This window comes from Empidonax traillii, unplaced genomic scaffold (genome assembly GCF_003031625.1).
Source record: "Empidonax traillii isolate 1590-97213 ecotype Southwest subspecies unplaced genomic scaffold, ASM303162v1 scaffold1:size7828297, whole genome shotgun sequence".
NCBI classification, from domain to species: Eukaryota; Metazoa; Chordata; class Aves; order Passeriformes; family Tyrannidae; genus Empidonax; species Empidonax traillii.
The window spans coordinates 6,740,996-6,768,789 of record NW_020955194.1 but is presented as its reverse complement, the minus strand read 5'-3'; the positions used below and the strand labels follow the sequence as shown (position 1 = coordinate 6,768,789).

Below are 27,794 nucleotides of genomic sequence, written 5' to 3'. Positions count from 1 at the left end.
AGTAGTTTTCTTGACAGTATCTTTTAGCACACTTGCTGCTATTGTAAAGGAAGTTTCTACTTCTCCTTCAAATCAATACCCAAGTTTCACACTTTTTGATTCAGACCGTAGTTCTTTGCCCTAATATCTTCTGAGACTTAATTTGCATGATTACCCTGGAGATATTTGATTGATGCAATTCAGACTGGGACACCCTGTGTACCACATGGCCTCTGTGTTGCACTAGTTTCAGTCTAGAATTTTGTCATGCTGGAGTTCCACAAAAGATAATATAGCAATTGCTCAATTATCTCAGAAGTTATCAACATTTAGCAATAAATGTCCTAATAACTCTATCCAGTATAGATAATTACATGACATTAATACTGTGAAAATGCAGTTACTTTTTCAGAGATCAAAAGAGTCCTGCTGGTGACTCAAAGGGCCTTTCCTCAAACGCAGTGCTTTCCCACAGTAAGGGTTCTGTGTGAATAGTGCTCTCCAAAGCCTTTGACAATCTCTTGTCATTTTCTCTTCTCTTTCAGCTGATGGATGCACTGACTGGTCTGTGGATTACAAGAAATATCAAGTTCTAGTGGGAGAACCTGTTCGTATAAAATGTGCACTCTTTTATGGATATATTAGAGCTAATTACTCCCTAGCCCAAAGTGCTGGACTTAGCTTGATGTGGTACAAAAGCTCTGGACCTGGAGATTTTGAGGAACCTATAGCTTTTGATGGAACCAGAATGAGCAAAGAAGAAGATTCCATTTGGTTCCGACCAACAGTGGTACAAGACAGCGGGCTCTATGCATGTGTTATAAGGTACTATATTTTAATATACTGTATTTTAATTGATCAAATATGAAACAGGGCTCTTAATAGTGAGACTTTTATGTCAAAGAATTTTTTTTTTCTGATTATGTTTTTATTTTTCTTCTTCTCCTGGCATTCCCTTTCCTTAAATGGTTGATGCTTAAGTAGAAATTTCTATTGAATGTCTTGAACATTTTAATTTTTTTAATAAACTTAGTTATTTATAAAAAAAAATCTAAAATTTATGAGATGGGTGGGACAGGATGAATAAGTCATGTGTTCTGATTCTGTAAAGTAATTGCATCAGGGAAAACAGAAGGTGAAATTCCAGCATTTTTACAGAGATAGATCCTCTAGAATCACATCTGGCTTAACCTGATAATAGAGGTGGGGTGACAGATGTCTTCCAAAAGTATTTAACCTTCTGATTCATCAAGCTTTATCACCATAAATTGGAGTAGATTCTACTTCCTAGTAGATATCTGCAACAGGTGATCAGTCTCTTTCTGCATCTTTAATATGGTTTACACTGAGATATTGTTTCCAGCTCTTTACAGTGCTCCTCTTTCTCTGCGTTTCTATAAAAGTGGTCTTGCTACTAATACACAAGAGTGAAAAACAAAGTATAAAGAAACTGAGTGGCTTGAAAAGGAAGCTGCATGATGCAGCTGTTCTAGTGATGCAAGGAAAATAAGGAAATTTACCATCACCTGGAGATATTTAGTGTCTGCCACATTTTTTTTATTATTATTTTATTTTTTTATTATTTTTTTATTTTGGGTAGAGGGAGAGGGAGCACAGATTGCTATCTGGCCTGTGGGTGATGAAGGAGATTTTTACTAATTAATGTGTTCTAAAAACATTTATTTCTATGCGCTCTTGACATAACCTGTGAGACATTTCATATCACATCATTTGCTCAATAACATTTTCAACATGATTTTTCTGATGATGACAGTTCTCTTTAGAAGAAAACCACAATATGCTAGAAGTTACACTACTTGAGGGAAATGTTTAATTATGTTTAGATTAATATATTTCAGATAAGTTTGTAACAGTAGCCTTGAAAATGGAAACAGTTTTGTCAATTATTCTATAATGCTATTTAAAATACCATAATTATCTCCTCTGTTTATATAAAGAAAACCTTAAATATCTGATGTTACACTTTCCAGCAAGTATAGATAAATGTTGAATTTAGATAATCAGGCTTACTTTAAAACATGTTTATCATCCCAACCTGTATTTATGCCTTTCCTACATGGATTTCTTTTTTAATTCCCAGGTAGGTAAGGGCATGTTCTATGTAGTTCTTTAAACCAAATACTGCATTTTTAGCACATCCTTTTTTTTCCAGTTGTCCGTGCTTATACATGTAGATTGATGATAAATTTTAAAAAATAAATTAGCAATTAATTGCTATTCTGAATACCATTGTGACAAGTTATAAAGCTTTTCACCTCGAAGAGGCCCACTAGTATTGTCTAAAGAGTCATCTAAGCTTGTTGTATCAGTGTTTGTTTTATATTTCGTGGATGGAACCTTTTAAATGTATGAGCAAGATTGTTATTGGTAGAAGACAAAATCTCATTTCAGTGTCAGAGGAATGTACTTTTTTATGTATGCTTTCTGCATACAGTCAAAGGTTATTTTCAAGTAGTTTCAAATACCCGTCTAGAATCTAGTTTAAAACTTAATAATTCAGGTTCCTGAGATAAACATGTACTTGATATTTTAATCTGAAATAAATAAAATTAAATACTCAGCAGTATAGTGGTTCTCTTTTTTCTTCATCCTTCCTTCAGATTCTTACACTATAAAGTGATTATCTGACCAAAAAAAAAGTATAAGAGGCTGAACTGATGCCATCTGACAAAATTATGTACTCTATCTGTACTTCCAAAGTTATAGCTACAGAAATATCTAGCTAAACCTCTCACATCAAATAGTTGTCCACTGCTCTTTATTGCATTTTAGTTTCATCACTGAAATAAGAATACTCAGCCTTGCTGTCACCTAATGTTTTATAGTGGTAGAATGTACCAAAGAATCTTGAGAAAGATTAATGAGCAAGAACAATAATTTCTTTCAAGGAGCAAAGTAAAGATTGCAGGGATGGTATTTAGAAGATTTTCCTTACAGATTTGGAGTTTCTGTTTATTTTAATGATGAGGTGATGCCTTCAGAATGAATGTTACAAGCTATTTCAGTTTTGAAAACCCAGTGGAGAAGCTCAGTTAAGACACTTAAAATTACCTTGTAGCAAACATATTCAGTGTGATGATTGCAATAGCTTGAGTAGGACAGCAAGAGGAAATGCACCCGAGAGGTAATGAGGGCAGGCAGTAAAGGGTAAATGCGCAAAAGCAGAACTGCACTTTGAGTAAATGACTCAGGTTAGTTTTTATTTTAAACATAATTGAAGGGGTGAAACGGTCCAGCACTTATTATTTAATTTGCTCAGAAGCTCCTTTCTTCACCATTCTACTGCAATTTGTCTGTGCTGCAATTTTAAGGAAGCAAAAGTTGTAATATATTAAGTCTTTCTGTGGATATTAAATCCCATGGTTGTTTACTGTTTATCATACATGGGCTATAAACATAATTAGATAGGTGGCACAAAGAATTAATGTATATATACAACTCCAGCTCCCAAAAATTATGTGTATGTGTGTATCTATCTATCTATCTATCTATCTATCTATCTGGTATAACAGTAAGTAATAAGCAATTTCTGTCAAATGTTCTGCTTTTAAAGTTACAAAAACCAGGTGAAATATGGTTCCCATTGAACCAACATTTTCTTCATTTATTCGTCTTTTCCTTCCCTGCCTGAAAAACATCGATTACAGTGTCTTAGTAGTTGCCCATCATAATATCAGCTTAGGTCAGTGGAGCCCTGGAGGAAGGCAGGACTGGGATTTATGGCAAAGTGCTGCAATGGCTTGTATTGCAAAAGATGAAATGGGGTTTTATGATACATTCAGCCAGAGTTTTGCATTGGTATGTCAGAGTGTTGAATAGTGTTTGAAGTCACTTATCCCCACATACAGTGTATGTAGCAGTTCAGACATCTTTCTGAACCTGAATATTCTCTTGCTAACTAATGACTTGTTTTTAAACTTGTTTTTAAAAGTGAGGTTTTACATCAGGAGGTAGAGATAATTCATATTCCTTTGAAGGAACCTTTTTGGACTCAGAGCATGTAACAAGTTCATTTCTCCTCCATTTTTATGTAATAACGATGATGGTACCAGACTATTTACTGTTCTGTAGTTAAGTCCTTCTGAAGACTTATGTGTTTTAGAATTTATCATAGAATCCATAAGATTGGAAAAGACCTCCAAAATTGTCAAGTCCAGCCTTTGACTAAACACCATCATGTCAACTAAACCATGGCACTACGTGCCACATGAAGTAGTTTTTTGAACACTTTCAGGGATGGTGACTTGAGCACCACTAAGGGCAGCCTAATCCAATGCTTAATCACCTCTTCAGTGAAGAAATTCTTCCTGATGTCCAAATTAAACCTCCACTGGCATAGACCAAGGCTATGTCCTCTTCTTCTGTCACTACTTGCCTGGGAGAAAAAGCTGACTCCCATCTTGCTACAATCTCCTTTTGGGTAGTCGTAGAGAGTGATAAGGTCTCCCCTGAGCCTTCTCTTCTCTAGACTAAACAGTTGCAGCTCTTTCAGCCTCTCTTGATATGACTTACTCTCTAGACCCTTTACACAGTATCCTGAGTTGGAAGGGACCCACAAGGATCAAGTCCAACTTCTGGCCCCTCACAGGACAATCCCCAAGAGTCACATCATGTGCCCAAGAGAACTGTCCAAATGCTTCTTGAACTCTGTCAGGCTTGGTGCTGTGACCACTTCCCTGGGGAGACTGTTCCAGCATACATTTCTTTTGTTAGATAGGATGTGTTCTTGTGGTGCTCATCTTCAAATATAAAAATATTGGTTGGTTTCCTGTAGTTTTACATCCTAATTTGGTCAAATCATGTCAATCATGTCAATTTATTTTAAGAAGAATATCTATTTTTGCATATTTCATGTATACACAATTGGTTGATTCAATATCAGAAATCCTGAATTCAGAATGTATAAGGAAGTCTTTGCTTTACTGAAGGAAATGGTAGACAAAATAAGAAATAGAATCAATTTTTCATAAACCTTGTGCAAGCACCAGTTCTTCATCATCTTGAATAATGTAAAACGTTTACAAATGGGAATTGCTATTTCAGGTTATCAGCCATTTTTGAAATCTGTCTTACTCTATGAAGAGCTTTTATTGTGGCCATATATACTTATAAATATTTTAATTAATTTACACAGTTTTTACCAAATATTATTTAAAAATAAGAGAGTAAGTGTTCCTATAACAAGTAGTTATTAAATCTGAATGAAAATCAAAAAAGGGAAAAAAAAAGAAAGAAAATGTATGAAAATGAAGACTTAGAGCAGTTTATCTTAAAAATTCAATAACATGGTTTTCCCTAGATCTTCATGAGATCTCCAGTTACATTTATTTCTATTAGTGACAAAGGAACCTGACAATGGATAAGAGAAATAAGCTTTCTTAAAGGAATACAAAATATGCTAACAATACTCAGAAACAATTCTCAGAAGAGCCTGATATTCTATTAATTCCTTTAAGTCAGTATCATCACAGTGGTAAAATAATTAAGAGAAAAAGAGCACTAGAAACAGGTTTAAAATGTCTCCAAAATAGTTTGGAATGCAGAATTGCAAGTTTTCATTGTTTTCATTTATTGGGATGCTTTTCAGAAAAACCCAGAAGTCCAGGTTTAGAGCACTGACCCAAACAATAGTTCTGTGAGCATTTAGCATATAGCCATTCATAACCCTATGGCAAGAAAGCTGAGGGGATGAAAAAGAAAACCAGGAAAAAATAAGGATGAAACTGTCTGCACCATTTGAATTGTTTAAATGTTTGAACCACCATTACAGGTCTTTATAGAGAAGTTGTGTCATGTCCATGGCATGTGCAGGACAACCAGGGGATCAGGTCCAACCATCACGAGTATAGGAAGGGCAGATCCTGCTAGACCAATCTGATTTTCTTCTATGACAAGCTGATCCACTTAATGTTTGAGGGAAAAGTGAGGATGTTGTCTAGCTGGACTTTAATATAAAGAGTTTGACATCATTTCCCAGGGCATTCTCCAGGAAAAACAGGCTGCTGATGGCTGAACATGAGGCAGCAGTGGCAATGGCATCCTGGCCTCTATCAAAAGAAGTGTGTCCAGAAGGACCAGGGCAATGATTATCCCTCTTTAATCTGCACTAGTGAGGCCACACCTCAAATCCTGTGTTCAGTTTTGAACAAGAAAGACGTTGAGGGGCTGGAGCATGTCTGCAGAAAGGGAGGCTCAGGGGAGACCTTATCACTCTCTACAATTACCTGAAATAAGGTTGTAGCAACATGGGGGTTGGTCTCTTCTCCCAGGTGACAATTGACAGGACAGAGGAAATGGCTGCGTGGTAGTGACTGTGAAAGTGCTACATTAACAGTTGGACTCAATCTTAGGCGTCTTTTCCAAGCTTAATGATTCTAACCTTAATGATTCTATGATTATAAGTGAACAACTCTGCCTGCCTCTTGAAGTGGTGTGCAAATTCAGGAGAATTTTTATTACACACGTGAGATGGACTTTCCTTGGTCCCCACCTTTGTATTGATTTGGTATATAGAGAGTTGGGGAGACAGTTTAATGCACTTTCATTATTTTTACACTATGTTTGTAAGCTTGTCTGAGCCTTTTCCAAGGTCTTTTTCTTCTGTGAAAATGGTAACCATCACAAGTGATCTGTCTCTTATGGAGATTAAGGTTTGATCTATCTCCTTTTCAAATGCAAGCTTGGTAGGCTAGTCAGACATCCATGAAATTTTTCACTGCAACTTAGGGATGCCTTGGTGAGTAGAAAAAGCCTTCAGGCTAACATTAGGAATTTATACAACTCAAGTAACTGGAGCTTACATTAAGTGTCCTGTACAGATGGCAAAAGGCTTGCTCCTAGAAATAAATGAGATCTGGGATTTTCTTGGAGTTGATGCTTGTTGGAAGTGAGGTGACTGAAACCTACTCATTCTCCACTCCCTTGTCCTTCTGACACTGCAGGTGGTCAGCTGTCTGACCTTAGCATCTTCACTGTACATGATAAACACCTTTCACATGCGTTAGGACAAAACAAATGCCTAATACTGAGGAGATAAGCAGGGTATGTAAGCAGAGTACAGGGTACATCTTCTCATTGTGAATGAGAATGGTAAATCCCAGAATGTGTTTGTTATTTGCCTTACTCAGTGAGAACTAAATGCTGAAAAACAAGCAAGCAAGATGATGAGTAGAAAAAGGAGCAATATAATCCTTAAGAGTGGAGTTATGAATTTAAGTAAGGAGTCTTGATGGGCTAGATGTAAACAAGCTTAGAACTAATAAACTTAGTTCTTTTATGTAAGACTTCATTAAAGGATATATTAATTTATACTGAGGGGAAAATAAGAAATGGCCATACTTACACAGAATAGGGGAAGACTGTTGATACTGGAAAAGAAAAAGAAATTGAGATATTTGACTGAGCAGAAGGCATTGTTAATATTGCATATTACAAGAGTGGTGAAGAAAAGGCTTAAAAAGAAAATTATTTAAAGAAAATTCTTTTACATGATACCAAATTTCTTTAAGTACTAATTCTTTCGTTGTTGAGATATTTGCTGAAATATAGCACTGTAACAAATAACAGTCTGACTATTGCTTCAACTATTTTATTAGAGGTTTGTTTGTCTTTCACTAAGAACTCTTTTAGCAAATTAGTTTTTCTTGCCCTTTGATTGTCAAGGTTCTTCTTATTACAAATGAATTAATAATTCTGAGCAAAAAAGTTCTCATTTCAGTAAAATAGTAAAATATGACTGTGCTGCTTGTTTTTGCAGCTGTAGTTTAAGAGGGGAAAGTCCTAGCAGGTAGTCAGATGGCTTTGATATACATTGTTTATAGTAAAATTATGGTTTCTATTTTGTTAAAGAGTAGGCAGTATTTTGCGTGCTTTACACTCTGCTTCTAACTTCATCTATCTTAGAAAAAGACAAAGAAATATGCAACAGTATGAAAAAAGCGGCTTTCCAGCTGCCTGTTTAGCAAATGCAGGAGGAGGAAATGCAGAAAAATTTAATTCCATATAATAGATATTTAAGTCATTTTCAAAACAATGGCTTTTAATTTTTTTTGAATTTTTATAGCTTTTTTTATCCTCTAACAGAATTCAAAACATCCAGTTTGTATTGCTAGTAATATTATGGGCCTGATCATTTAAGTTTGCTTCTAACACCTTATTTCAAGTTGTATTTTGAATTTGTCCTGCAAATGCTTACCTCTGTGTATATAAGCTGTTTGTGGACATCAAATTCAGTTTAAGCATCTAGATGCTAAATGGTTGCATGTCAGTTGTTTCCTCCTTTTAATTCCTTTTGTTCTCAGGCCAGAGAGCAATTTATCTAACCTTAAACATAGCTAAAACTTGATTCCATTACACAGGGATAGATGTCTAATGCTGTTTTAGAAGCTCTAGGAGTATTTCCAAAACATTTGCAAGGGAATTACATGTATGGTACTAGGTCTGGAGGAGGCTGAATGTGGGATACATTTGCTAAGCCACATGCCACTATTCACCCACTCTTAGGTAAACAGAATGAGCTTTTTGTGGCTTTGTAGCTAAACCATTTGCTAGGCTCCATCAGGCAGACTGACAGCTGCAGCAGGAGTTTAGGTGTAGCACACAGGTATGTGAATGTAAGTTGATCACAGAATTGAAACATCTTAAACTGAATTCCAAACTAAGCCACTGCATTTGTGTGTTTACGTCATATACATTGAAATGCAGTGGCTGATGTGAAAGTGAAGAGACATATCTCTGTAGTTATGATATGAGACTGGCATTTTAAAACATTAAACTTATTTGAAGAGTCCATAATGTAAAAAAGTAATGGGTTTGAATAATTTATAATATAAATTCTTCTGAAATGCAAATCTAATATAGTGGCTGAGGCTCACAAAATTCATCAAACTGACTTAAAACCATCGGTTCAACAAATTACAGTCTTAGTAATTAGTTTAACATTTCCAGGATTTCTGACCAAATAAATATTACAAATCTTCCTCTAGAAAAGGGAGAGAAAAGCAGCAGTTATGAATCTTTAGTCAGACTAACAGAAGCATCAAATATTAGACAATCTGTGGTGAAGTTTTCCATGAGTGTTTCAGAAGGGATGAATCTGAAAAGGGTGTGTGTGTCAGGTTACTGACACAGTAGAGACTGAATAGAACCTGCCTACTGGATACTTTCTGGTGCTGCTATGGTAAGAAGATGGGAAGAAGGCAATATGTTTTCAGGAGGTTGTTGGAACAACTCTGTCAACCCTTGCTTCCCACAGGATAGAGAAGTGAAGAAGAAACTGGAATGTAAATGTATTGATCTACAGAATTTAGCAGGCAAGATATCAATATTCTCTTGTTGGAAAATCTTATGCTGACTTAATTTTATTGCTTAACAAACAACAACTTGTTTGCTTGTTCAGTCTCTAAAGTCCTAAGGAAATAAAGAAATCCCTCCATTCATCTAATAATATCTCTAATCAATTTTAGAGTGTATTATATTGATGAAGCCTGTGACTTTCATCTATTTTCACTGTGGCAAGGGTTTAATGATAAAATTTAATTGTTTTAAGCAATGGCTATTAGGAGGCATTATCCCTGTTTTAAGGGTGTCTTCAAATAGTTTCTTATTCAAAATGTAAATTAAATGCTGCACATCTCGCTGAGATCATATGGTTAATTAGTTAATTATTAACTCTTGCTGAAGGAAAATTAAGATCTAGACTTTCAAGATATTTACTATCTTGAAAATTGTTAATGAATGTTACTACTTACTACGTTAGTATATTTCCTGTGACTGAGAAAGGGGGATTTGAACTACATATTTTTTTACATACTTTGATCAACAATATCTTGGCTTAGTAACATCCAATCTTAAAAGTTCATGTGCATTAAAGGAGGTGTATAGGTAAGATGTTGGACCCAAACACTTCATGATCTCACGGTGAGGTAGCTGATTAGTGGTGACCATTGAGGGAACTTGGGGAAAAAGAAACAAGACACTCATTTACACAGCATGTATGTTAATGAAAGTTAATGAAATATTACCTTAAAAATTTAGGGCATGAGAAGAAGAAAGTTACTTAATGAGTCTGGCAGTGTCAAAGAGTGGGTTTTTCAAAGGACTGCTGATTCACATGAATCAATACTCCAGAGTGAAGAGGGTAGAGTAATTGGAGAAGTCATCTGAGATCTCAAAGTGACTCCAGGTTTGATGTGCCAGAAGTAGTAAAATGACATCTTGTAACACCTGAATCATTTGGATTCAAAGAATAGTTCACTTCCCCATTCTATTATCATAAAATCGAGGTTCACATGTAAACAAGAGACAAATAAAGATCCACATTTACAATGATCCTATTTCGTAATGAATGGATTCTTGAGCTTCAATGGTCACTGTAGAATGACTTAAGATAACTCCTTTGTAGTAAATATGTGCAGACTTGATGGTAGTTTGAAAACGATGAATTTACTTTATTTTTAACGTATTCCAGACATAAAGCTTACAAGCAGAGTTAACAAATAGAACTTATTTGTAACACTGAAAATAATATTGCTCGGGTATTCCCACTATAGAGGGAAACTAATTAAATTTTCATGTTTGGTGCATGCTTAGTGCTACAATCTGTCAACATAACCTGGTGCTGCTAATTTCAAAGGTGAAGAGAGTGACCAAACATATATTGTAGAATTTTATTGCAAAACCTGAGAAGAGTATCAGTGGTCAAGACTGTCTCTATAATCTTAATTCAGCCTTTTAATGTAGTAAGCATTGTGGTATAGCATTTGAATGCTAAATTTAGACTTCATTTAGAAAATTAATCAAGATTAGACACTAAGGAGGGCCCCTGTTTACCCTTAATGCAAGAGTTAGTTTGTGCATATAAATACACAGAGTAATGCACACACACACATTCATAGTTGCACACCAGTATACACACACGTATATATATATACTTCATTTTTTTTTGTAATATATAGTGAAAAAAACCCACAAATAAAAGGCAGTTACATTTTGGAGTCTTTTTTTAACAAGGCTTTCAAGCACAGTGTGAACTGGATAAATTTAACAGCAAGGAATAAACAACTACACAATCAGCTTCATTTCTATGATGATCTTGAGGATTTCAAGATAATTTGGCCACTTCTAAGGGCAGTATGTCCAGATTAAGGCTCATCACCTTCAACTGTGGGTGACTTAATTGACAGAGAATGCTTAAAGGAGCACAAATACTAATGCCATTTCAGTGACATTTTCATGAAATGTTCTTGTTGTGTTGTTTTGTTAAGGTGTGGTGGTTTTTTTTTTGTTTGTTTGGGGTTTTTTTTGTGAGAGGGAGGTTGCTTTTTTTTCCCCTGGAAAAGTCTGTTTAGCTGTTCTGGACATTACAATTAACCTTGTTCAATATAAACAACTCAGTACAATGTTTGGTCCCAGGTGTAGTTCTGCCTCAATATTGATTCTATCTCTACTGATTTTGCCGAGTTTTATGGACACTGAAGGGATTTTTTCTTTCCAGTGTGTGACACCAAGCCTCAGGCTAAGGCCAGGCAGGCTGAGGATAATTTTATGGTACTAATCAGGCTTCACATTATGCATTCAGTTCCCCAATAAGATGCCTATACCAACTCCATAAAGTTAGGGTGGGGAGGAAATCCAACACACAATACATCAGCACTGTATCTCTTGGTCTCGCTCTGTGAGACACAAAACATGTCCAAAACAAGCAATGGGACAATATTTCAGTAACAGTTTGTGGAGAACTGCAGGCAGAAGTCTGTTTGAAGTCATAAGATATTAGAAAAGATACAAAAGATTTTGCTTCTATAGTGAGATGATCCAGGGAGTGACACTGTACCATTGGTATCAACAGTTGGAAAGGAGTGTGAAGATTTCTTTGGCACTTCAAGAGAAACCTTTTCAATTCTTAAGGGCAAAATCTAGGAAATAGCAGTTTTTCACCTGTGCATAGCAACTCTTCATTTTTGTATTTAATGTTATGCTACCGTATTCACAAAGTGGGCTTCAGTTACTGTTGCTTTTCTTCATCAAGCAAGAACTCTTTCTCCTCACAATTTCTACAAAAGCTACTTCTGCTTTTTTGCTGCCTTATTAACTAGAACACTTCTTCATGTATAGATTTTAATATACATGTGTGTATAATATTTGAAGATATATCTCATTATATAGAATCATAGAATAGCTTGGTTGGAAGGAACCTTAAAGATTATCTAGTTCCAATCCCCTGCCATGGGCAGGCACACCTTTCACTAGATCAGGCTGCCCAAAGCCCCATCCAATCTGGCCTTGAACACTTCCAGTACCTGAACAGAGCAGATTCTCAGTCTCACAAAACCCTGGATCTTTCTACTGGAAGACAGGCAAGGCATATGTGGGATGCAGTGACCTACAATATGTTTCTGCAAAGACTAATAAAAAAGTGTTAAAATCAGAAGATGAGGCTTCTAAACCATCATCTTTACTTAATTTGCTACAAGAGCATTGAATAGAAAATATTCTAGGACTGACAGACATTAGCTATGCCTCTGCTCCCAGCTTAACTGGAAAAGCATATCTTGAGAATGTGCATTTAAACTAATGCTGCAGCAAAAAAGGCTTTAATTGTAGCCACTGTTCTTGCTTCAAGGCATCTGAATCCCATTTACTTTAGGAACAATTCTTTCCCCAATAAGCAAGGGGTTATGCTACTACCAAGGAGCAGAAAGTACAAGTACTTTTCAGTAGAAAACTGTTTTCCCCCAAAATGTCTGAGTTTTGACTGAGATCCTGACTTCTTAATCGCTGGAAATTGGCTGATAACTCCAATGGGACCTGGATTTGCAGTTATTTGTTTGTATTAAAATCTTCAGAGCTGTTAAAAAATACAAAAGCGTTCTTTCCTTCTATCACACTCATGTGCTTTTCATTTGAAGTAAAAATCAAGTGTTGCTGGAAATGTCCTTCATAATCACAGAGAGTCTTAAATGTAGGAGTACTCTGTTAAGCAGCTGGAAATCAGGAATTGAGTCTATGTAAGTTACCCATGGAGTAAGCCAAGTTTTTTCAGCTGCTTATGCAGTCATTCCAAGTACATGTCATTTAATGGTCACTTTCATTCAGTCAATGTTTATTTGAGAGGAGTTAATCTAAAAATCAAAAATTTCAGTTAACTCTGCAGTGAAAACAACTAGCTCTTTATGTATTGTTTGGGCTAAGTTTTCAGGATTGGTGAGAAAACAAAAAAAATATTTTCCCCTGGGAGACTGCAGCCAAATATTCTAGTTTGAAAGGTGAAAGGTTAATGAAAAGCTTGGATAGTGCAGTGATAAAATTATATACGAGCTTATAAGGAAATTAAATCCTTTGTATTCGGTTCAGGATATGCAGTACATAAAACCAGGACCTGCATACTGAGTGGTAAGATATAAAGAAAGATGAAATCAGAGAACATTTGCTAGGGTTTGCACATCCAGAGTACCAAATCAGAAAAAGAAGTGGCTGAGTGGAGGAAAGACTGGGAAAAAAGAAATGTGCTCATGCCATTTAAAGATAACATTGTAATATAGGCACACAGGGTGGCAGGATTAAGGAACCTTTAATTACTGCATTCCTTTACATCTAATTTTTTTACTTCACATTTTTTGTTCAGGTATTTAAAATATACAGATTGCATGGCAGTAGAGATACATGATTTTAATTTTAATGGAGTGTGCATACCTTGTTAAAATTATTATGTTATCTCTAACTCTTCTGTTCTACAAATTTTACCCCAGGCTCTGTGGCACTATAGGTAGAAAAGTTATTAAGAATTTGTATGGATTTACCGCTATGCAAAATTATACTGAGTCCTTGTCCTTCTTAAAAACTCCTCTAAGATAGCAATGAGACTTAATAGCAACAGATACAGCTTTCACATTTCTAGGTTGCACTGTTCTCTCAGGCCCTTGGTAAGGATTTGGAAGGGCAAGTGTCCCCAGGCAGGCACAGCCCATGCCAGAGGTGACTCTGAGTGTGTGTCTGATCTCCCCACTGCAGAGCACTTGCTGCTACATGCCAAAATACCCTCTTCCCAAAAGATTCCCTTCACAGTAGCATTGCTTTCAAGTTTGGAAGGTTACAGTCCCTTTTTCTGCAACAAGAATGTTGCACTGATCCCTTCATCACTTGAAGTGAGAAGAAGAATGGCCTCTGACAAACGTGAGATCTACTGGACTGTTTTGATACACTGACAGTAAATACTCTGTTCGTGCTTATTGAAATTTCTAATTTTTCAATTTGGCTCTCAAGTGCTGAAGCCAAAACAGCATCCAGACTCCTTTATGGGCCTCAGGGACACCCTCTCAAACTCAAGTCTGTTCATTATTCAAGGGGTGTTATATTAGAATAGTTGCCAAGCCTGAAAAATTGACCACTGTTTTTGAAAAACTGTTCAGTTCTCCATCACGAGCAGTTTTCTTTATCAGAGCAGATTTGTGTTTATTTTTGTCTGAGAGCTTTATTTAGGGAAGCATTCTAAAATCATACAGGTCTCAGCATTAGACTTGTTGGTCACAGGGAGTCTTGACAGGGAATGAATGAAAACAAGGACTCTGTTAACCTCTCCTATTGCTTACCTAAGAGAAAATATCTAGTTGTTAATTGGAGCGATAAACCATCAGTGTATGCAATAACATACAGTTTGCTTGGAGTGGTACTTTTAAGCAGTATTTTCCTATTCTTTATGACAAAAATACGCCCACACATGTTCAAATCTTGTGGGTGTTCAGTGCATGAGAAAATTGGCAAAGGCCAAATGAGATTAAATCAGTTAAAACAGAAGAGTTTGGATGAATGTGCTTACAGTCAAAATAATACAGTCAGCAAGAGTAATCAGTAAATGCCATTTCTGCGGATGTGATATGGCCTGAAAACATATTTTGCACTAGCTTTAATGACAGTTACTTTGTGTCAATGAAAAAGATAAGACAAAATTGCATATGAGGAAAATATGTTATGGTCCTGATTTTTTGGAAGGCTTTCTTGAAGCACTGAAAGTCGAAGTCCCTCACTCCCATCAGGGCAGAACAGGCATGGCTGGCTGCCCAGTCAGTTAAGCTGTGCTGGACAGTGGCTCCCTACTGTATCTCACACAAAAGACTTGACATAAAGTGATTTACACAGGACAATGGGTGTTGTCTTATGTGGGATATGGAGGGTGTCCAGCAATGTGTGACTTCCCACTACAATGATGTAAGGGATGATAAATATGTGGATGAGGCTCTATAGCAGACTATGATGTAATGTTCAGGAAACAGAACAGCAGATATTGCATTAAAACCTTAAGTTTGGGAAACTGCAGCAAAACCTACTGTCAGTCTCTCTTCTCAAAGCCACATTTAAATTGTGACTTTAAATGAGCAATCTGCTCGTGTTTCAGTCCTTTGCTACAACTGAGAATCTCATTGGCATGCAGTACTTACTCTGACCGTCATGTTTTGCTCTTTGGTGTTTAGAAAACACATCAGAGAAATTTGCTTTGAGTGACAAGAATAACTATTATAGACTCTCTTGTTTTAACAGTGTGAAGACTGCTAAAGGGGGATTAATGTTTTTGAGTGAACAGCTACATGATTAATACAGTTTTGAGCATTTTATATGAACTGGCATCTAACTCTTTCTCATTCTTCAATAGTTCTGTCTGGAAGACATGTGAGAGTCAAAGTTGTGTTATTTGAAGCACTTCATATCAAATTTGCAGATTTTGCAAGTTATGATATAGAAATTTATATCTTTGTATTTGTGTAAATCTGAATTCTATAGTGGATTCTATTTCTTTTACAAGTACAAATAATCACTGAGAATAGTATGATGGCTTTGATTTTCTGTCAACAGAAAAAAAAGGAAAAAATATTTAGTGTTTGGGAACCATCATTTAGTACTCAATAACTGTTAGATAGAAATTGGCAAGAAAGTAATTTTCATAGTTTTAGAGTTTTGGTGTTGCATTATAGATAACAATCAGAATCAAATGAGGGTGATTTGCTCATCGTATACTCTAGTCAGAACTGTTGCGGTTTATTTTTCAATTCTCATTTTAAGTTTTTTAGTATTTTTTCTTAAGTATTTTTTCAGTCATTTTAGCTTCAGTAATTGACAAATTACCTCTTCAGTGAAAAGTTAGGGGCATTGACATGAGGAGTAAGTCAAAAAGCTCTATGTATGTTTACATCTTTTGTAATCCTAGCTAGGTGAACAACTTTATATGAACTAATGTGTTTAGAAAAGTAATAGAATTGGAAATTATGCAAAAATAATCTCCATCTTGTTCAAAATGACCCAAAACTCCAAAGATCAGCCCCCTCCCAAAAAAAATTATTCACGTTTTTTGTATTTACAGAGAATTTCTCTTTTTACCACTGTATCTCTGTATGATTTAGTTTTAAGTAGTCCTGTGATAAGCAGAGAGTTAGACGCAATCATTGTGCATCCCCTTCCAATTTGAGATATTCCCCACTTCCAATTTGAGATATTCCATGATTCTGTGATCACCATGGAATTTTCATCCTCTGGCCTTATTTTCTGCTCAGAGACAATGAAAATGATGCCTCCCCTTTTTAAACTTTTATAACTTAGAAAACAGGCAGTTTGCACAAGCATGGTTATCTACTCTAAATCTGACAAGGTATAGTCTTTCTAGTGATAAATGTCTTCACCTGGAGAACTGGCCAACATTTTCAAATAGTAACATAACATTTTTCCAGTTCGCTGGGGTATGTATAAGGAAGGAGGTCAAGACAGATAAATGTGTTTAGGATTTTCTCTAGAATATATATGTTCATAACACATGAAATAGGGACAATTGCAGGTATTCTCTTCTAGTTCATAGCCCATTAGTTCTTCTAGGATGTAGTACCCTCACAATAGAAAGAATATTTAAGTGGATTTGAACAGTTTAGAGATCACTGCCTTATCTTTTTGTAATAATTTTGAGCTTTAGTGAACCTAATACATACTGTAACTGTCTTAATCATACCTAAGAAATAATTTTAATTTCAGTAAACAAAGAAATCTGGCTAAACATCTAGTAATATGTCATGGAAAACAAAGTCTGACACTTATATTGCAAACTCAAGACACCAGCAAAAAAGGAACTTGAAATTAACTTGAAAATTTTGTTTTCCAAAAGGTTTAAGTGTGTACCAATGTCTAGAAACATTAGGAGTTCAGCTGAAATAAAATATGTATTGAAGTGCACCAGTTATATCATGTCCAGCAGAGGTAGCTAATAAACTGAATTGCATCCAGGAAAAAATGAGAAAAAATTGTGAATCTTGATAGACAAGAGTCAGAGATAACCCTACTGTGTTAGCATTGTATATTAGTAATGGGTTGTTGAAATATTTCAGAGTTCCTTTTTCTAGAGAAAATATAGAACTGTTCCTGGCAGATTTATGCAAGTGAGACATTTGGCAGATGATAAATTAGATAGTTGTAGACACTGATTAATTTTCATAATGCAAGCCTCTTCTAAAACGTGAATATTTACTCCCATCTTATATGCATTAAAATTTCTAGAACAGAGAATGCTTCACATACACAGGGAGAGGAACTCTGCCTAGGAGTGCAGTGACTGAAAAGGTCTATGGAGTCATTGTAAATAATGCTCAGATGTAAACTTCTGTTTTGCTTGTGCATCTATTACCTTAAATATGTGACAGAAGATGGGAACATCAAGCAGGATGGCTCAATGAAAGGCAGGATGAGGTTCTGTGGAAGGAAAGTTGAGCAACGTGCACTCAGGCTAGGAAAAATGATTCATTTATGACTATTCAGAGCCATTTACTTATTGGTTTGGTAAACTGTTCATTTGCTGGAATATTAAATTGACTAAAATTAATGCTGGTAACATCCATGCTGCACCTCGAATAGAACTTACATTCCAGTACTATAATCATAGAATCATAGAATTAACTGGATTGGAAGAGACCTCCGAGATCATCAAGTCCAGCCCTTGATCCAATCCCACTGTGATTACTACATCATGGCACTCAGTGCCACATCCAGCCTCATCTTAAAAACCTCCAGGGATGGAGAATCCACCACTTCTCTGGGCAGGCCATTCCAATACCTGATCACTCTCTCTGTAAAGAACTTCTTTCTAATATCCAACCTAAACCTCCCCTGGCACAGCTTAAGCCCATGCCCTCTTGTCCTACTGCTGATTGCCTGGGAGAAGAGACCGACCCCCACCTGGCTACAACCTCCTCTCAGGTAGTTGTTGAGAGTGATGAGGTCACCCCTGAGCCTCCTCTTCTCCAGACTAAACAACCCCAGCTCTCTCAACCTCTCCTCATAGGACTTGTGCTCCAGTCCCTTCACCAGCCTGATTGCTCTTCTCTGGACCTGCTCCAGCACCTCAATGTCTTTCTTGAACTGAGGGGCCCAGAACTGAACACAATACTCAAGGTGTGGCATCACCAGCGCTGAATGCATGTGAAATCCTGCATTTCACACTGTAACTCATGTAGATAGTTAGACTACAGGGTTATAGCATGATCCCTTCTGCTGTAAAATAAAAGAAAAATTTTTGGCAGTGGAACCAGAGCTTTTATTCTTCAAGATGCACCTTAATATTGTTATTAGGAAAAAGATACTGCCCTGAGAAGGAGCCTAAAATATTTATATCCAGGACATTTAACAAAGGGCTTTGATAGACCTGAAGAAAATGATGGGGTTTTTTATTCTTTTGCTAAATAAGTGATCATGTCTGACCAACCACCTTACTATTCATTCATGCTCATTCATTCTTCACTGTTCCTTCATTCAGTCTTTTTTTTTTTTTAATAGTATAGTAAAGGAGGACATAATATGTGTATGATAACATGTAAATATGTGTTCATACAAGATAAAAAAAGAAAAAGTAGCTATGAACAAGCAAAAGAAAAGGTTTCAAAGAATTTGAGGACATAGGATATATTTTCATATATCCTTTGAAGAGCTACACGAATTCTAAAGCAGATCATTGTAAATGGTTATCAGATTTTGAATTTATATGGATTTGTCTCATGTGGTGTGTTATTTGTGATCTGTACACAATTCATAGTACACATGAAAAGACAAAACTGTGCAGGTAATTTTAATAAGATGCTTCAATGAGTTTAATGGACAGGCAGCCACAGTAGCCTAGGAACTTTTGAAATGAAACAAATAATGTGAATAAAATGAATGAGGTTGATTCATCATGATTTTAATTGAAAATGCACTTTCTTTTTTTTCTTCTGCATGTGAGAGTATGTGTGAGATTAAAAATAATATGAAACCAATTAAGAGATCTCATGTATGCATATAGAATCATCTTTTTAGATTGGATTGTGAAGATCATTGTGGATTATGAATTGTATCACTACCACAACACATTTAAAGCTTTAAAAATAAGAAAGGAAGCTTATAATTCGAGAGATCTTACAAAATCGTGCTGTCCATAAGTTTTTTATTTTTGACTGAGAAGCAGCAAAATTCATGACAGTGAAGTGTTCAAACAACATTCAAGGACCTTATGCGTTGATTACATTTATTGGCTTTGGTCTAGTATTTAAGTAACTGCCAGGAAAAAATTTATTGCCTAGCATACACAATCAACATGAATATTATCCATTCATCTCACTAGTACAGACAAAACAAATGTTAGTGTTTTTGAAGTCGGAAAACTAAAAAACGTGTTTTAGTATATACATACAGTGTTTGTGTATGCATGCACTTATTTGTATGTTTACATAAAAGTCAAGATAAGATTGGTCTATCATGGTGCATTAATAAAGACAATTACTCTCCTTGAGGAATTGCTTCCTACTGCTATTGTATTTCTCATTATTAAAGCTCGACATTTGTAACTGAAAACTTAAATTTAAATTTTAATAATATAACTTAAAAAAAATCACAATCTGCACTATGCAACACTGGACTTGAAGGTCCCTTTAAACATTATGTTCATGATTCACTTGCAAGGTCAGAATGATAAGCTTTCCACCCCATTTCCTATTACATTTTTAAAAACTGTGATCAATTGTGTCTTCTGTTTGAAACTGGATTGTTCTGACACAGGAATTAATGAATTAATTTAGATGACAAAAGAAGGGTCACCCTTCCAAGTCTGGTGGCATCAGCCACATGAGTTAGAAGGGCAAAAATTAAATAAAATAGCATCTTATCCTCTCTCATACAGAATAACTGAACATCTTCAACCATACCGAAGTGCTACTAAAAAGATATAAAGCACGTATCATGGAAATTAGTGCATGTGATGTTCTAAGAACAAGCAGTTAATGTTAGGCTTTATTTTTCCTTGCAGTTCCACTTAAAAACTGATGACATGGAACTGTTCACAAGAAAAATATCCTAATCAACTATAACTAAACCTTGTGGAATTTGATTTGTTGTACCAAATGGGGACTTGTCTCATAACAGTGGCCTTGATCTCAAGAGCGTAGGACATAAAAAGTAAATAGATGCTCAGAAAGAACTTTCTGTGCTGTGATTAGGTATCACTGAGAAGAGCCTGGCTCCATCTTCTTCACACCCTCCTTTCATGTATTTATATACATCAGTCAGATTCCCCTGAGATTTCTCCAGGCTAAACAGCCCCAGCTCTCTCAACCTTTTCTTACGTGTGAGGTGCTACAGTGTCTTGACCAACTTAGTGGACCTTCACAGGACTCCAGTGTGTCCATGTCTCTGGTACTGGGGAGCACAGAACTGGACACTGTGCTCCAGGTGTGACCCAGCAGGGCTGAGTGGCACCACTTCCATCTGCTGGCATTACTTTATCTAATCCAGCCGAGGATATCATTAGTCTTTTTTGCTGCAAGGGCACAATTGCTGGTTTGTGTGCAACTTGGTGTTCCCCAGGACCCTCAGGTGCTTTTCTCTAAAGCTGCTGGGTGTCTCCCAGCACAATTTGGCACCAGAGTTTTTTCCTCCCCAGGTGCAGGACTTACCCTTGTTGAGCTAGATAATATACTCAAAATTAATAATATTATGGTATGAATTAGATAATAGACCTGATATGAATAATATCATTATGGGATTATTGGAAGGTTTTGTTTGTTCGGGGTTTTTATTGTTTTGTTTGGTGCTTTGTTTGTTTTGTTTTGTAAAATAAAATGTTGATTAATTACAATGGCCAAGGGTTCTCTCAATAAAACAAATTTCTTTAAAATGAAAAATTGAAATAGAAGCTAGAGATCTAAAGAGAAAAACAGGCATTTTTTCCCCACTAATATTTTAGAACAAAACCATAGTTCAGAACAGGGTTCCCACCATAAAAGAAAGGGAAGAGATGTCACAGGTTTCACTGCATGGAAATAGTTTGCTGGAATCTCCAGTTATAGCAACAAAGTTTTGCCTAGAATAAAAAGGTCTTTACTTTTTTTATTTTTTTAGATGTTTTAATTAAGTGAAGGTATTCCTGCAGATTGCCCATTTGTTAAAAAAAAATCAAGTTAAAGCTTATTACTGGTCTTCTAACACCTGTCTGTTATTTTAGTCTGTAGTTTCCTAATATTTTCTTTAGGGACTTTGCTTCACTCACTTGTTAAACAAACGGGCCCAGTTATTTTTATTTCTCTTCTTTCTCTCTGTTGTGAAATCTGAACTCTGTGCCAAAGAATAAAATAAATGACACCCTATCAATCGACATGGCCCTCCTGTGCAAGTACTTTTATTTTTTTCTGTGTTTATTTAACAACAAAGTTTCAAACTCTTCTTTGTCAGTAACTAAAATCACAAAAGAAGCACAGAGGATTTTGAAAAATGAAACAGGACGATATAATTCTTAAAAGCTTGATTTGCTGTCTTACAGTCATAAAGTTCTTGTGAAATAATGATCATGCACTAATAATTCTGTTTGTGCATTATCAGTCTCTGATCTCAAGTCTGTAAGAACTCTGATCTTCTTATCTCTCTAATCCTTGGTCTATGTTTCTCAAAAAGGAAATTCATCCAAAATTTTTGGAAGGTGTTTTAAAAGTAGAAAACATGAAAAAGAGAAATTTTGTGTTCAAAGGAACACCAAAAACTTGCAGAATTAGTTTAGACAACTCCCACTTCAGTGGTTCAAGAAAAATAATCACTAAATTACTGAAACTAATACTAACTGAAGTGAATGGAAATAGGGAGAAGAAAGAGCTTTGGGAAATGTTTTCTCCCCAGTATACGCAGTCATGATATTCTCACTCTAGGTGATATTTCCTTGTATATATACTGTATGATGTTGCAGCATCTATTTCTGTGATAGAAGCAGTTTAGAGTTTTATTTGTTCAGAAGTTTAAAATTAATAAAATTCTAGAAAATGCTAAGTAAAATAAATTAGTTAGAAGCATGTTTCAATAACAGGTTGTTAATGATGACACATATGGAGTTTTTGACAATTTGGAAATAGTTGAACTTAGTTCTGTCAGTTCCAATTCCACCCCCAAAAAATCCTTCTAGTAACTCTTAAAGTATCTTCTAAATAATACTTAAAATAAGGTAGAAAAGACAGGAAAACACAATGACTTCTTATTTACTTGTCTTTATTATTCATGCCTGCAAGTAGATATTAAAAAATGTGATAATAAATATTTTAAGTGATATAAAATTCTAAACCCAGAAATTAAAAACATTTAATTTATTAATGAAGTTGTTTTTGTCTGATTAATAAATGTTAACCCTTATATTCCCTCTTTAACTTTAATGTGACCATAATAAATTGCCTTCTTTTCTACCTGTCATTTGTATGTCATTTTCCTATCATTTTTTCTTGACAAATGTACAAATGGAAAACAGTATTTTGTTTTAAGTAGCAATATCCAACACAACTACAAGTTGGTATTAATCAAATTTCCATATAATAAATAAATATAAAGATGAAGTATCACTTTTGAAACTGTATGTGAAGTCAGAGAATGGTGTCTCTGGTTCAAAATAACTCCAGAGAAGTAAACTGGTGAACCAGCTGAAATACTGTAGAGGGAGACCATCTTTAAAACAAGAGAGAATATATCCTAAAATATGTTCCTTTCATGACAGTATGACCAAAATCTAAACTAATGATAAAGGGTTTTTTTTCTTTCAGTCACATACAAAAACTCTATTAGTTTTTACCTGGTTCTCTATGGTGTATATTTTAATTCCATACACCACCTTTGAAATAGTGTTGTCAAAGGTTTCTAAAGGCAGAGTTACACTTTGTAACTCTGTAATGTAAAAATACTTTTGAGTGGCCTAATTTTTAGAAATTGTCATTAACGGATAATTAAATCAGGGGAAATTTATTATTGGTTTGTTAGGATTTTTCATGAAAATTTGAGTTCATAGAATTATAGAATCATAGAATATGCTGAGTTGGGAGGGACTTACAAGGATCATCAAGTCCAACTCCTTGCCCTGCCCAAGAATCACACCAAGTGCCTGAGGGTATTGTCCGGCTCCTCCCGGTTTAGTGTTGTCAGCAAACTTATTTAGTATTCCTTCAAATCCTGCAGCCAGGTCATTAATGAAATGCTGAAAAGAAGTGGGCCAAGGATGGAGCCCTACAGAACCCCTCTAGTGACAGGTCACCAGTCTGATGTTGCCCCATTCACGACAACTCTTTGTGCCTGACCTGTGAACCAGTTGCTCACTCATCATGTAACACAGTTATTCAGCTGTGTGCTGAACGTATTGTATCAAAAACTTTGCTGAAGTCGAGTAAAATTACCTCTACTAGTGTCCCTTGATCAATTATGTGGGTTCCCCTGTCCTAGAATTTAGGTTTGTCAAATTCAGGTTTGACAAGCAGGGCTTCCCTCTTATGGAGCCGTGCTGGCTGTGACCAATGACTGCATAGTCCTCCTGGTGTTTTTCAGTACTTCCCAGAATAATCTGTTCCCTGATTTTACCAGGCACTGAAGTGACAGGCCTGTAGTTTTCAGGGTCCTCCTTCTTGCCCTTCTTGAAAACTGAAACAATGTTCGCCAGCTTCCAGTCTGTTGGGACTTCTCTGGATTCCCAAGACCATTCAAAAATCTTTAAGAGAGGTTTTGTGATGACATCAGCAGCTCTTTGAGGATTCTTGAATGAATCCCATTCTGTAGGCATCCAGCTGGAGCAGACTATCCCACACAAGTTCAGGGTCAACTGGGAGTTGATAAATCTTGCAGTCATGGTCCTCCAGATCAGGGCACTGAGACCCCTTTGGTCCATCATCCATGCTGAAAACAGAGGCAAAGAATGCATTAAACACCCCTGCCTTGTCTATGTCCCTGTTTGTGAGTTGTTCAAATTAAAGGACTCTGCCACAGAGATACATGTTTCAAGTAATGAAATTCAAGATGAGAGGGTGTATGAAGAATGCTTCGCTTGAAATCAGTACTTCTTTCACTTTCTTAACCCAAAAGGAAATACGTTGGCATATTCTATGTTTTTACCTTTATGAAAAATGTTTTCCACATGAGGAAAAAATTCATTTAAATGAAACACCAACAACATCTTTTAGATATGTATGAAGTATATATGTGCGTGTGTGCTTTTATAAATGTATGCTAATACATATATACACTTTTGTGTGTTTAAACATAAATTAGGTAGTGGCAGACTTTGATTTCTGCTTGTTTATTAGTTTGTTCCATATGAGCTTTGTATTCATCAAGGTATTAACTCCTGTTTTGCAAAAAGTAAAACATAGGTACTAAATATTTTTTTCATCTAAATAATATACCTCTTCTGCTTCTCTGATCTTGTACTTTTTAGCCATGTTCTATCTATCATATTTGTTATTAACTGAGTCATCAGTTTTTTCCTGGAATACCTGTTTGCCTGTACTTGTGCATGGGAACACACTTGTTCAAAATCTTCCCTGTTGTTCTAAACCTATCAGAACTCATGTTTCTAGTAATTCATACTGTAACTCGCAGCTTAATCTTGGATAGATAAACTCCAAACTAGGATTACTTAACAGTTTAAAGTATGGCTTTGTGAGAGGACAATACACTAATTTTAATTATTTACGTGAGCCACTGTAAAGATGCAAATTTTAACTATTTATTGCTGCAGCTGAGATTGCAGCTGCACTAGGACTGTTTTCCATGGCACCTTTTCCCAGAATAGTTTAGCTGAATTGAATCCAGCAATGGAGCTGAGAAGCTCAAGTTATTCTTTGACCATGTGTTTTTTCCACATTGTCTACAACTCTGGATATGGCTTTCAGACAGAGGAGCAGTCAGTTTATGTAATAAGTTCAGTAAGAAATTATTTTGTCCTGTGGCAAAAGGAAGATATTTTATTTAAGTTTTACTGCTTGGGTTATTATTCAAGTGTAACTTGTTGGCATGTTTTAAAATAAGTCAGTTTGTTAAGATGAGATAAATTCTTAAGTATTTAGCTTTTCTTTTATTCTCATTTTCATGTTAATATATTTTCTTCCATTTTACTTAATGGTTATTCTTTAGTAATACAAGTAACCCAAGTAATCTGCTGCTGTGGCAGACATAATTTTCTACTGACAGTGTTTTATTGATTAGTTTATTTCTGCTTGTATTTTTGCCCTATTGGGGGAAACAGAGTTTTATAGCTGTGATAGTCCTGAGCTGTAATTCTCAGTGAGCCTACATCTGGGTGATTGCAGGCAAGCCACTTGACCTCAATGTGACTCAATTAACCCAGCAGCAAAATTGAGTAAACATCAAAATCTCATTGAAAAGCAGCTGCTGCATCTAAATTGAATTGTCTAAAATTGTATTGTGACAGCATTGCCATTGGGTCTCTGAAGATCTGAATTTTAATTGTTTTTCAGTCATAATGCTAGATGAAAATGTCTCTAAAAGGCATGCAAATAACGATGTCTCCATGGTTTTGCAATGACATTGCCTGTATGGTCAATTGCATTTAGAGCAAATTTATAAACTGGCTTTTTACAGTTTTCTGATTTTTTTTCATAACCATTTACATGTATATTTACTTGCAAGGGGTGTGTAATTTTTAAAATTTGAATCAGATAGCAGCAATTTCATCTTTAATTCATCATACAACCTTAAGAATTTATTGATCTTGAGGGAAACCTAGAAAACATGAAGATTAAAAGAAGTTTAATGAGGTTTTGAAAAATGAATGGCTCAGTCTTGGGAAATATTCCATGACAGTTATTGCTTTTTCCCTTGATTTGAACATGCTTCTTTTCCAGTTTGCAATATATGCTCCCTATATCTGCTCACATTTAGACAATGTGAGATGTTCTGCACTTGAGCTGTACTACAAAACCTATAATAAAAGGTTGTAGTTAGAATATGAGTGTACTTTTTTTGCAGTAATGGTGGAGCCCACACTTTAAAAGCCACAGGTGGTCTCAGTGTTTTCTCTCCTGGCACAACAATACTAATGCTTTGGCAGGATTTGTCTTAACATCTAAGGAAATTTTTTTCGTCATAATGAATTCAAATTATTACATATATATATATATATATATTTAGACTTATCTTCCTCATACAGTCCTTTTATAGGATTATAACTGAGGATTTTGGTTGCTATTTTCCTCAGCATGCTGAAGAACCTATGACATTCTGAGATTTTTTCAGATCAGCCATTTGAAAAATAATTGCTATTGGTATTAGGCAGTCCAGTATTCTTCGCTGCCACTAAAAAAAAAAAAAAAAAAAAAAAAAAAGATCCTTAGCTTACTTAGTAAACCTTAAAGACAGTTTTAAATCTGAATTTGTCCCACAGGACACCTTATTTAAACACAATGGCTAGTAGCAAGCCATACATATTATTTTTTTCTCATGCTGAAATTGGTAGAGCTCAGTGAAGTCAAACTACCCAACAGCCAAGATCCAAGCCTGGAATCCTCTGGTCTTCCATTATTCCTACTCTATTCCTTAGGCGTTACATCGTAATTTTTACCTCCTAGTTATCTTTTATTGTGAATTTCTCATTACAATGAATACACTCATGGATTTTTTTTTTACACAGATAACACCCACTCTCAAGTGCCAGTCAATACAACATTGGTTGTATAGACAATACATATTTAATACCATACTTGCCTATTTTCTACTCTACACATTATCTTTAAATTATGACCAAGAATGTAGTGAAAGGGATGATTTTGTGAATCACTTGATAACCTACAGAAAATTTTATTTCATATAACCAAGAAGAGGTTATCAGTTGATTATTTTCAGTCAATACATTTCCTAAAAGAAATCACATGAGGGAAATCTGATAATTTTTTTCAGCATGAAACCAGCTTTATAGGGTAGAAATGCCTCTGTTTATGAAAAACAATTCTATCATTGTTTACTATCAGTGGTCTGCTTACCTATATTGCAGCAGAGAGATCAAATGCCTTGTAATATATTAAAACTTAAAAAAAAGTTCCTGATATGACTTACTAAACAGTCTTTATATTAACTGTAAAAGCATTAAATACTTGGCATTTTGTCTCATGCAAAAACCTCCAATGTGCTTCAAAAAAAAATTAATATCAGTATTCTCAATTTAGTGGATAAGTAGAAATCTCAGCACAGGAATCTTGAAAATAACCATAGTAATGTAAAAACACCATAAAATTTGCTAAATATAAAATTAATTACCGCATACTGTGAGTCGGACAGAAGAGCATATGGACCTTTGGCAAGATGAAGTTCAAGAATATACTGTCCTGTGTCTGGCAATACAGACTCAATTCTTTAGGTAATCTGATTAAATAGGAATATATGCTTACAAAAGGGTAAAAAAAATGAGGCTTAGTTTGGCCTGAGTTAGTTCCTTATATGAGAAAATCAGTGCAGGTGTGAATTTGTTCTTTCTTATAACCTTTCACTTTTGA

The 27,794-nt window shown here is 35.4% G+C and overlaps 1 protein-coding gene across 3 annotated transcripts in view; it reads left to right on the top strand.

Annotated features, from left to right (window-relative positions):
• IL1RAPL1 (interleukin 1 receptor accessory protein like 1) overlaps positions 1-27,794 on the top strand; it is a 701,129-nt gene that overhangs the window by 381,865 nt on the left and 291,470 nt on the right. For all 3 annotated transcript variants that reach the window (XM_027890213.1, XM_027890300.1, XM_027890384.1), the window contains one exon: positions 525-804. In XM_027890213.1, coding sequence (XP_027746014.1) covers positions 525-804 — 280 coding nt within the window. The remainder of the gene's footprint in view (positions 1-524; positions 805-27,794) is intronic.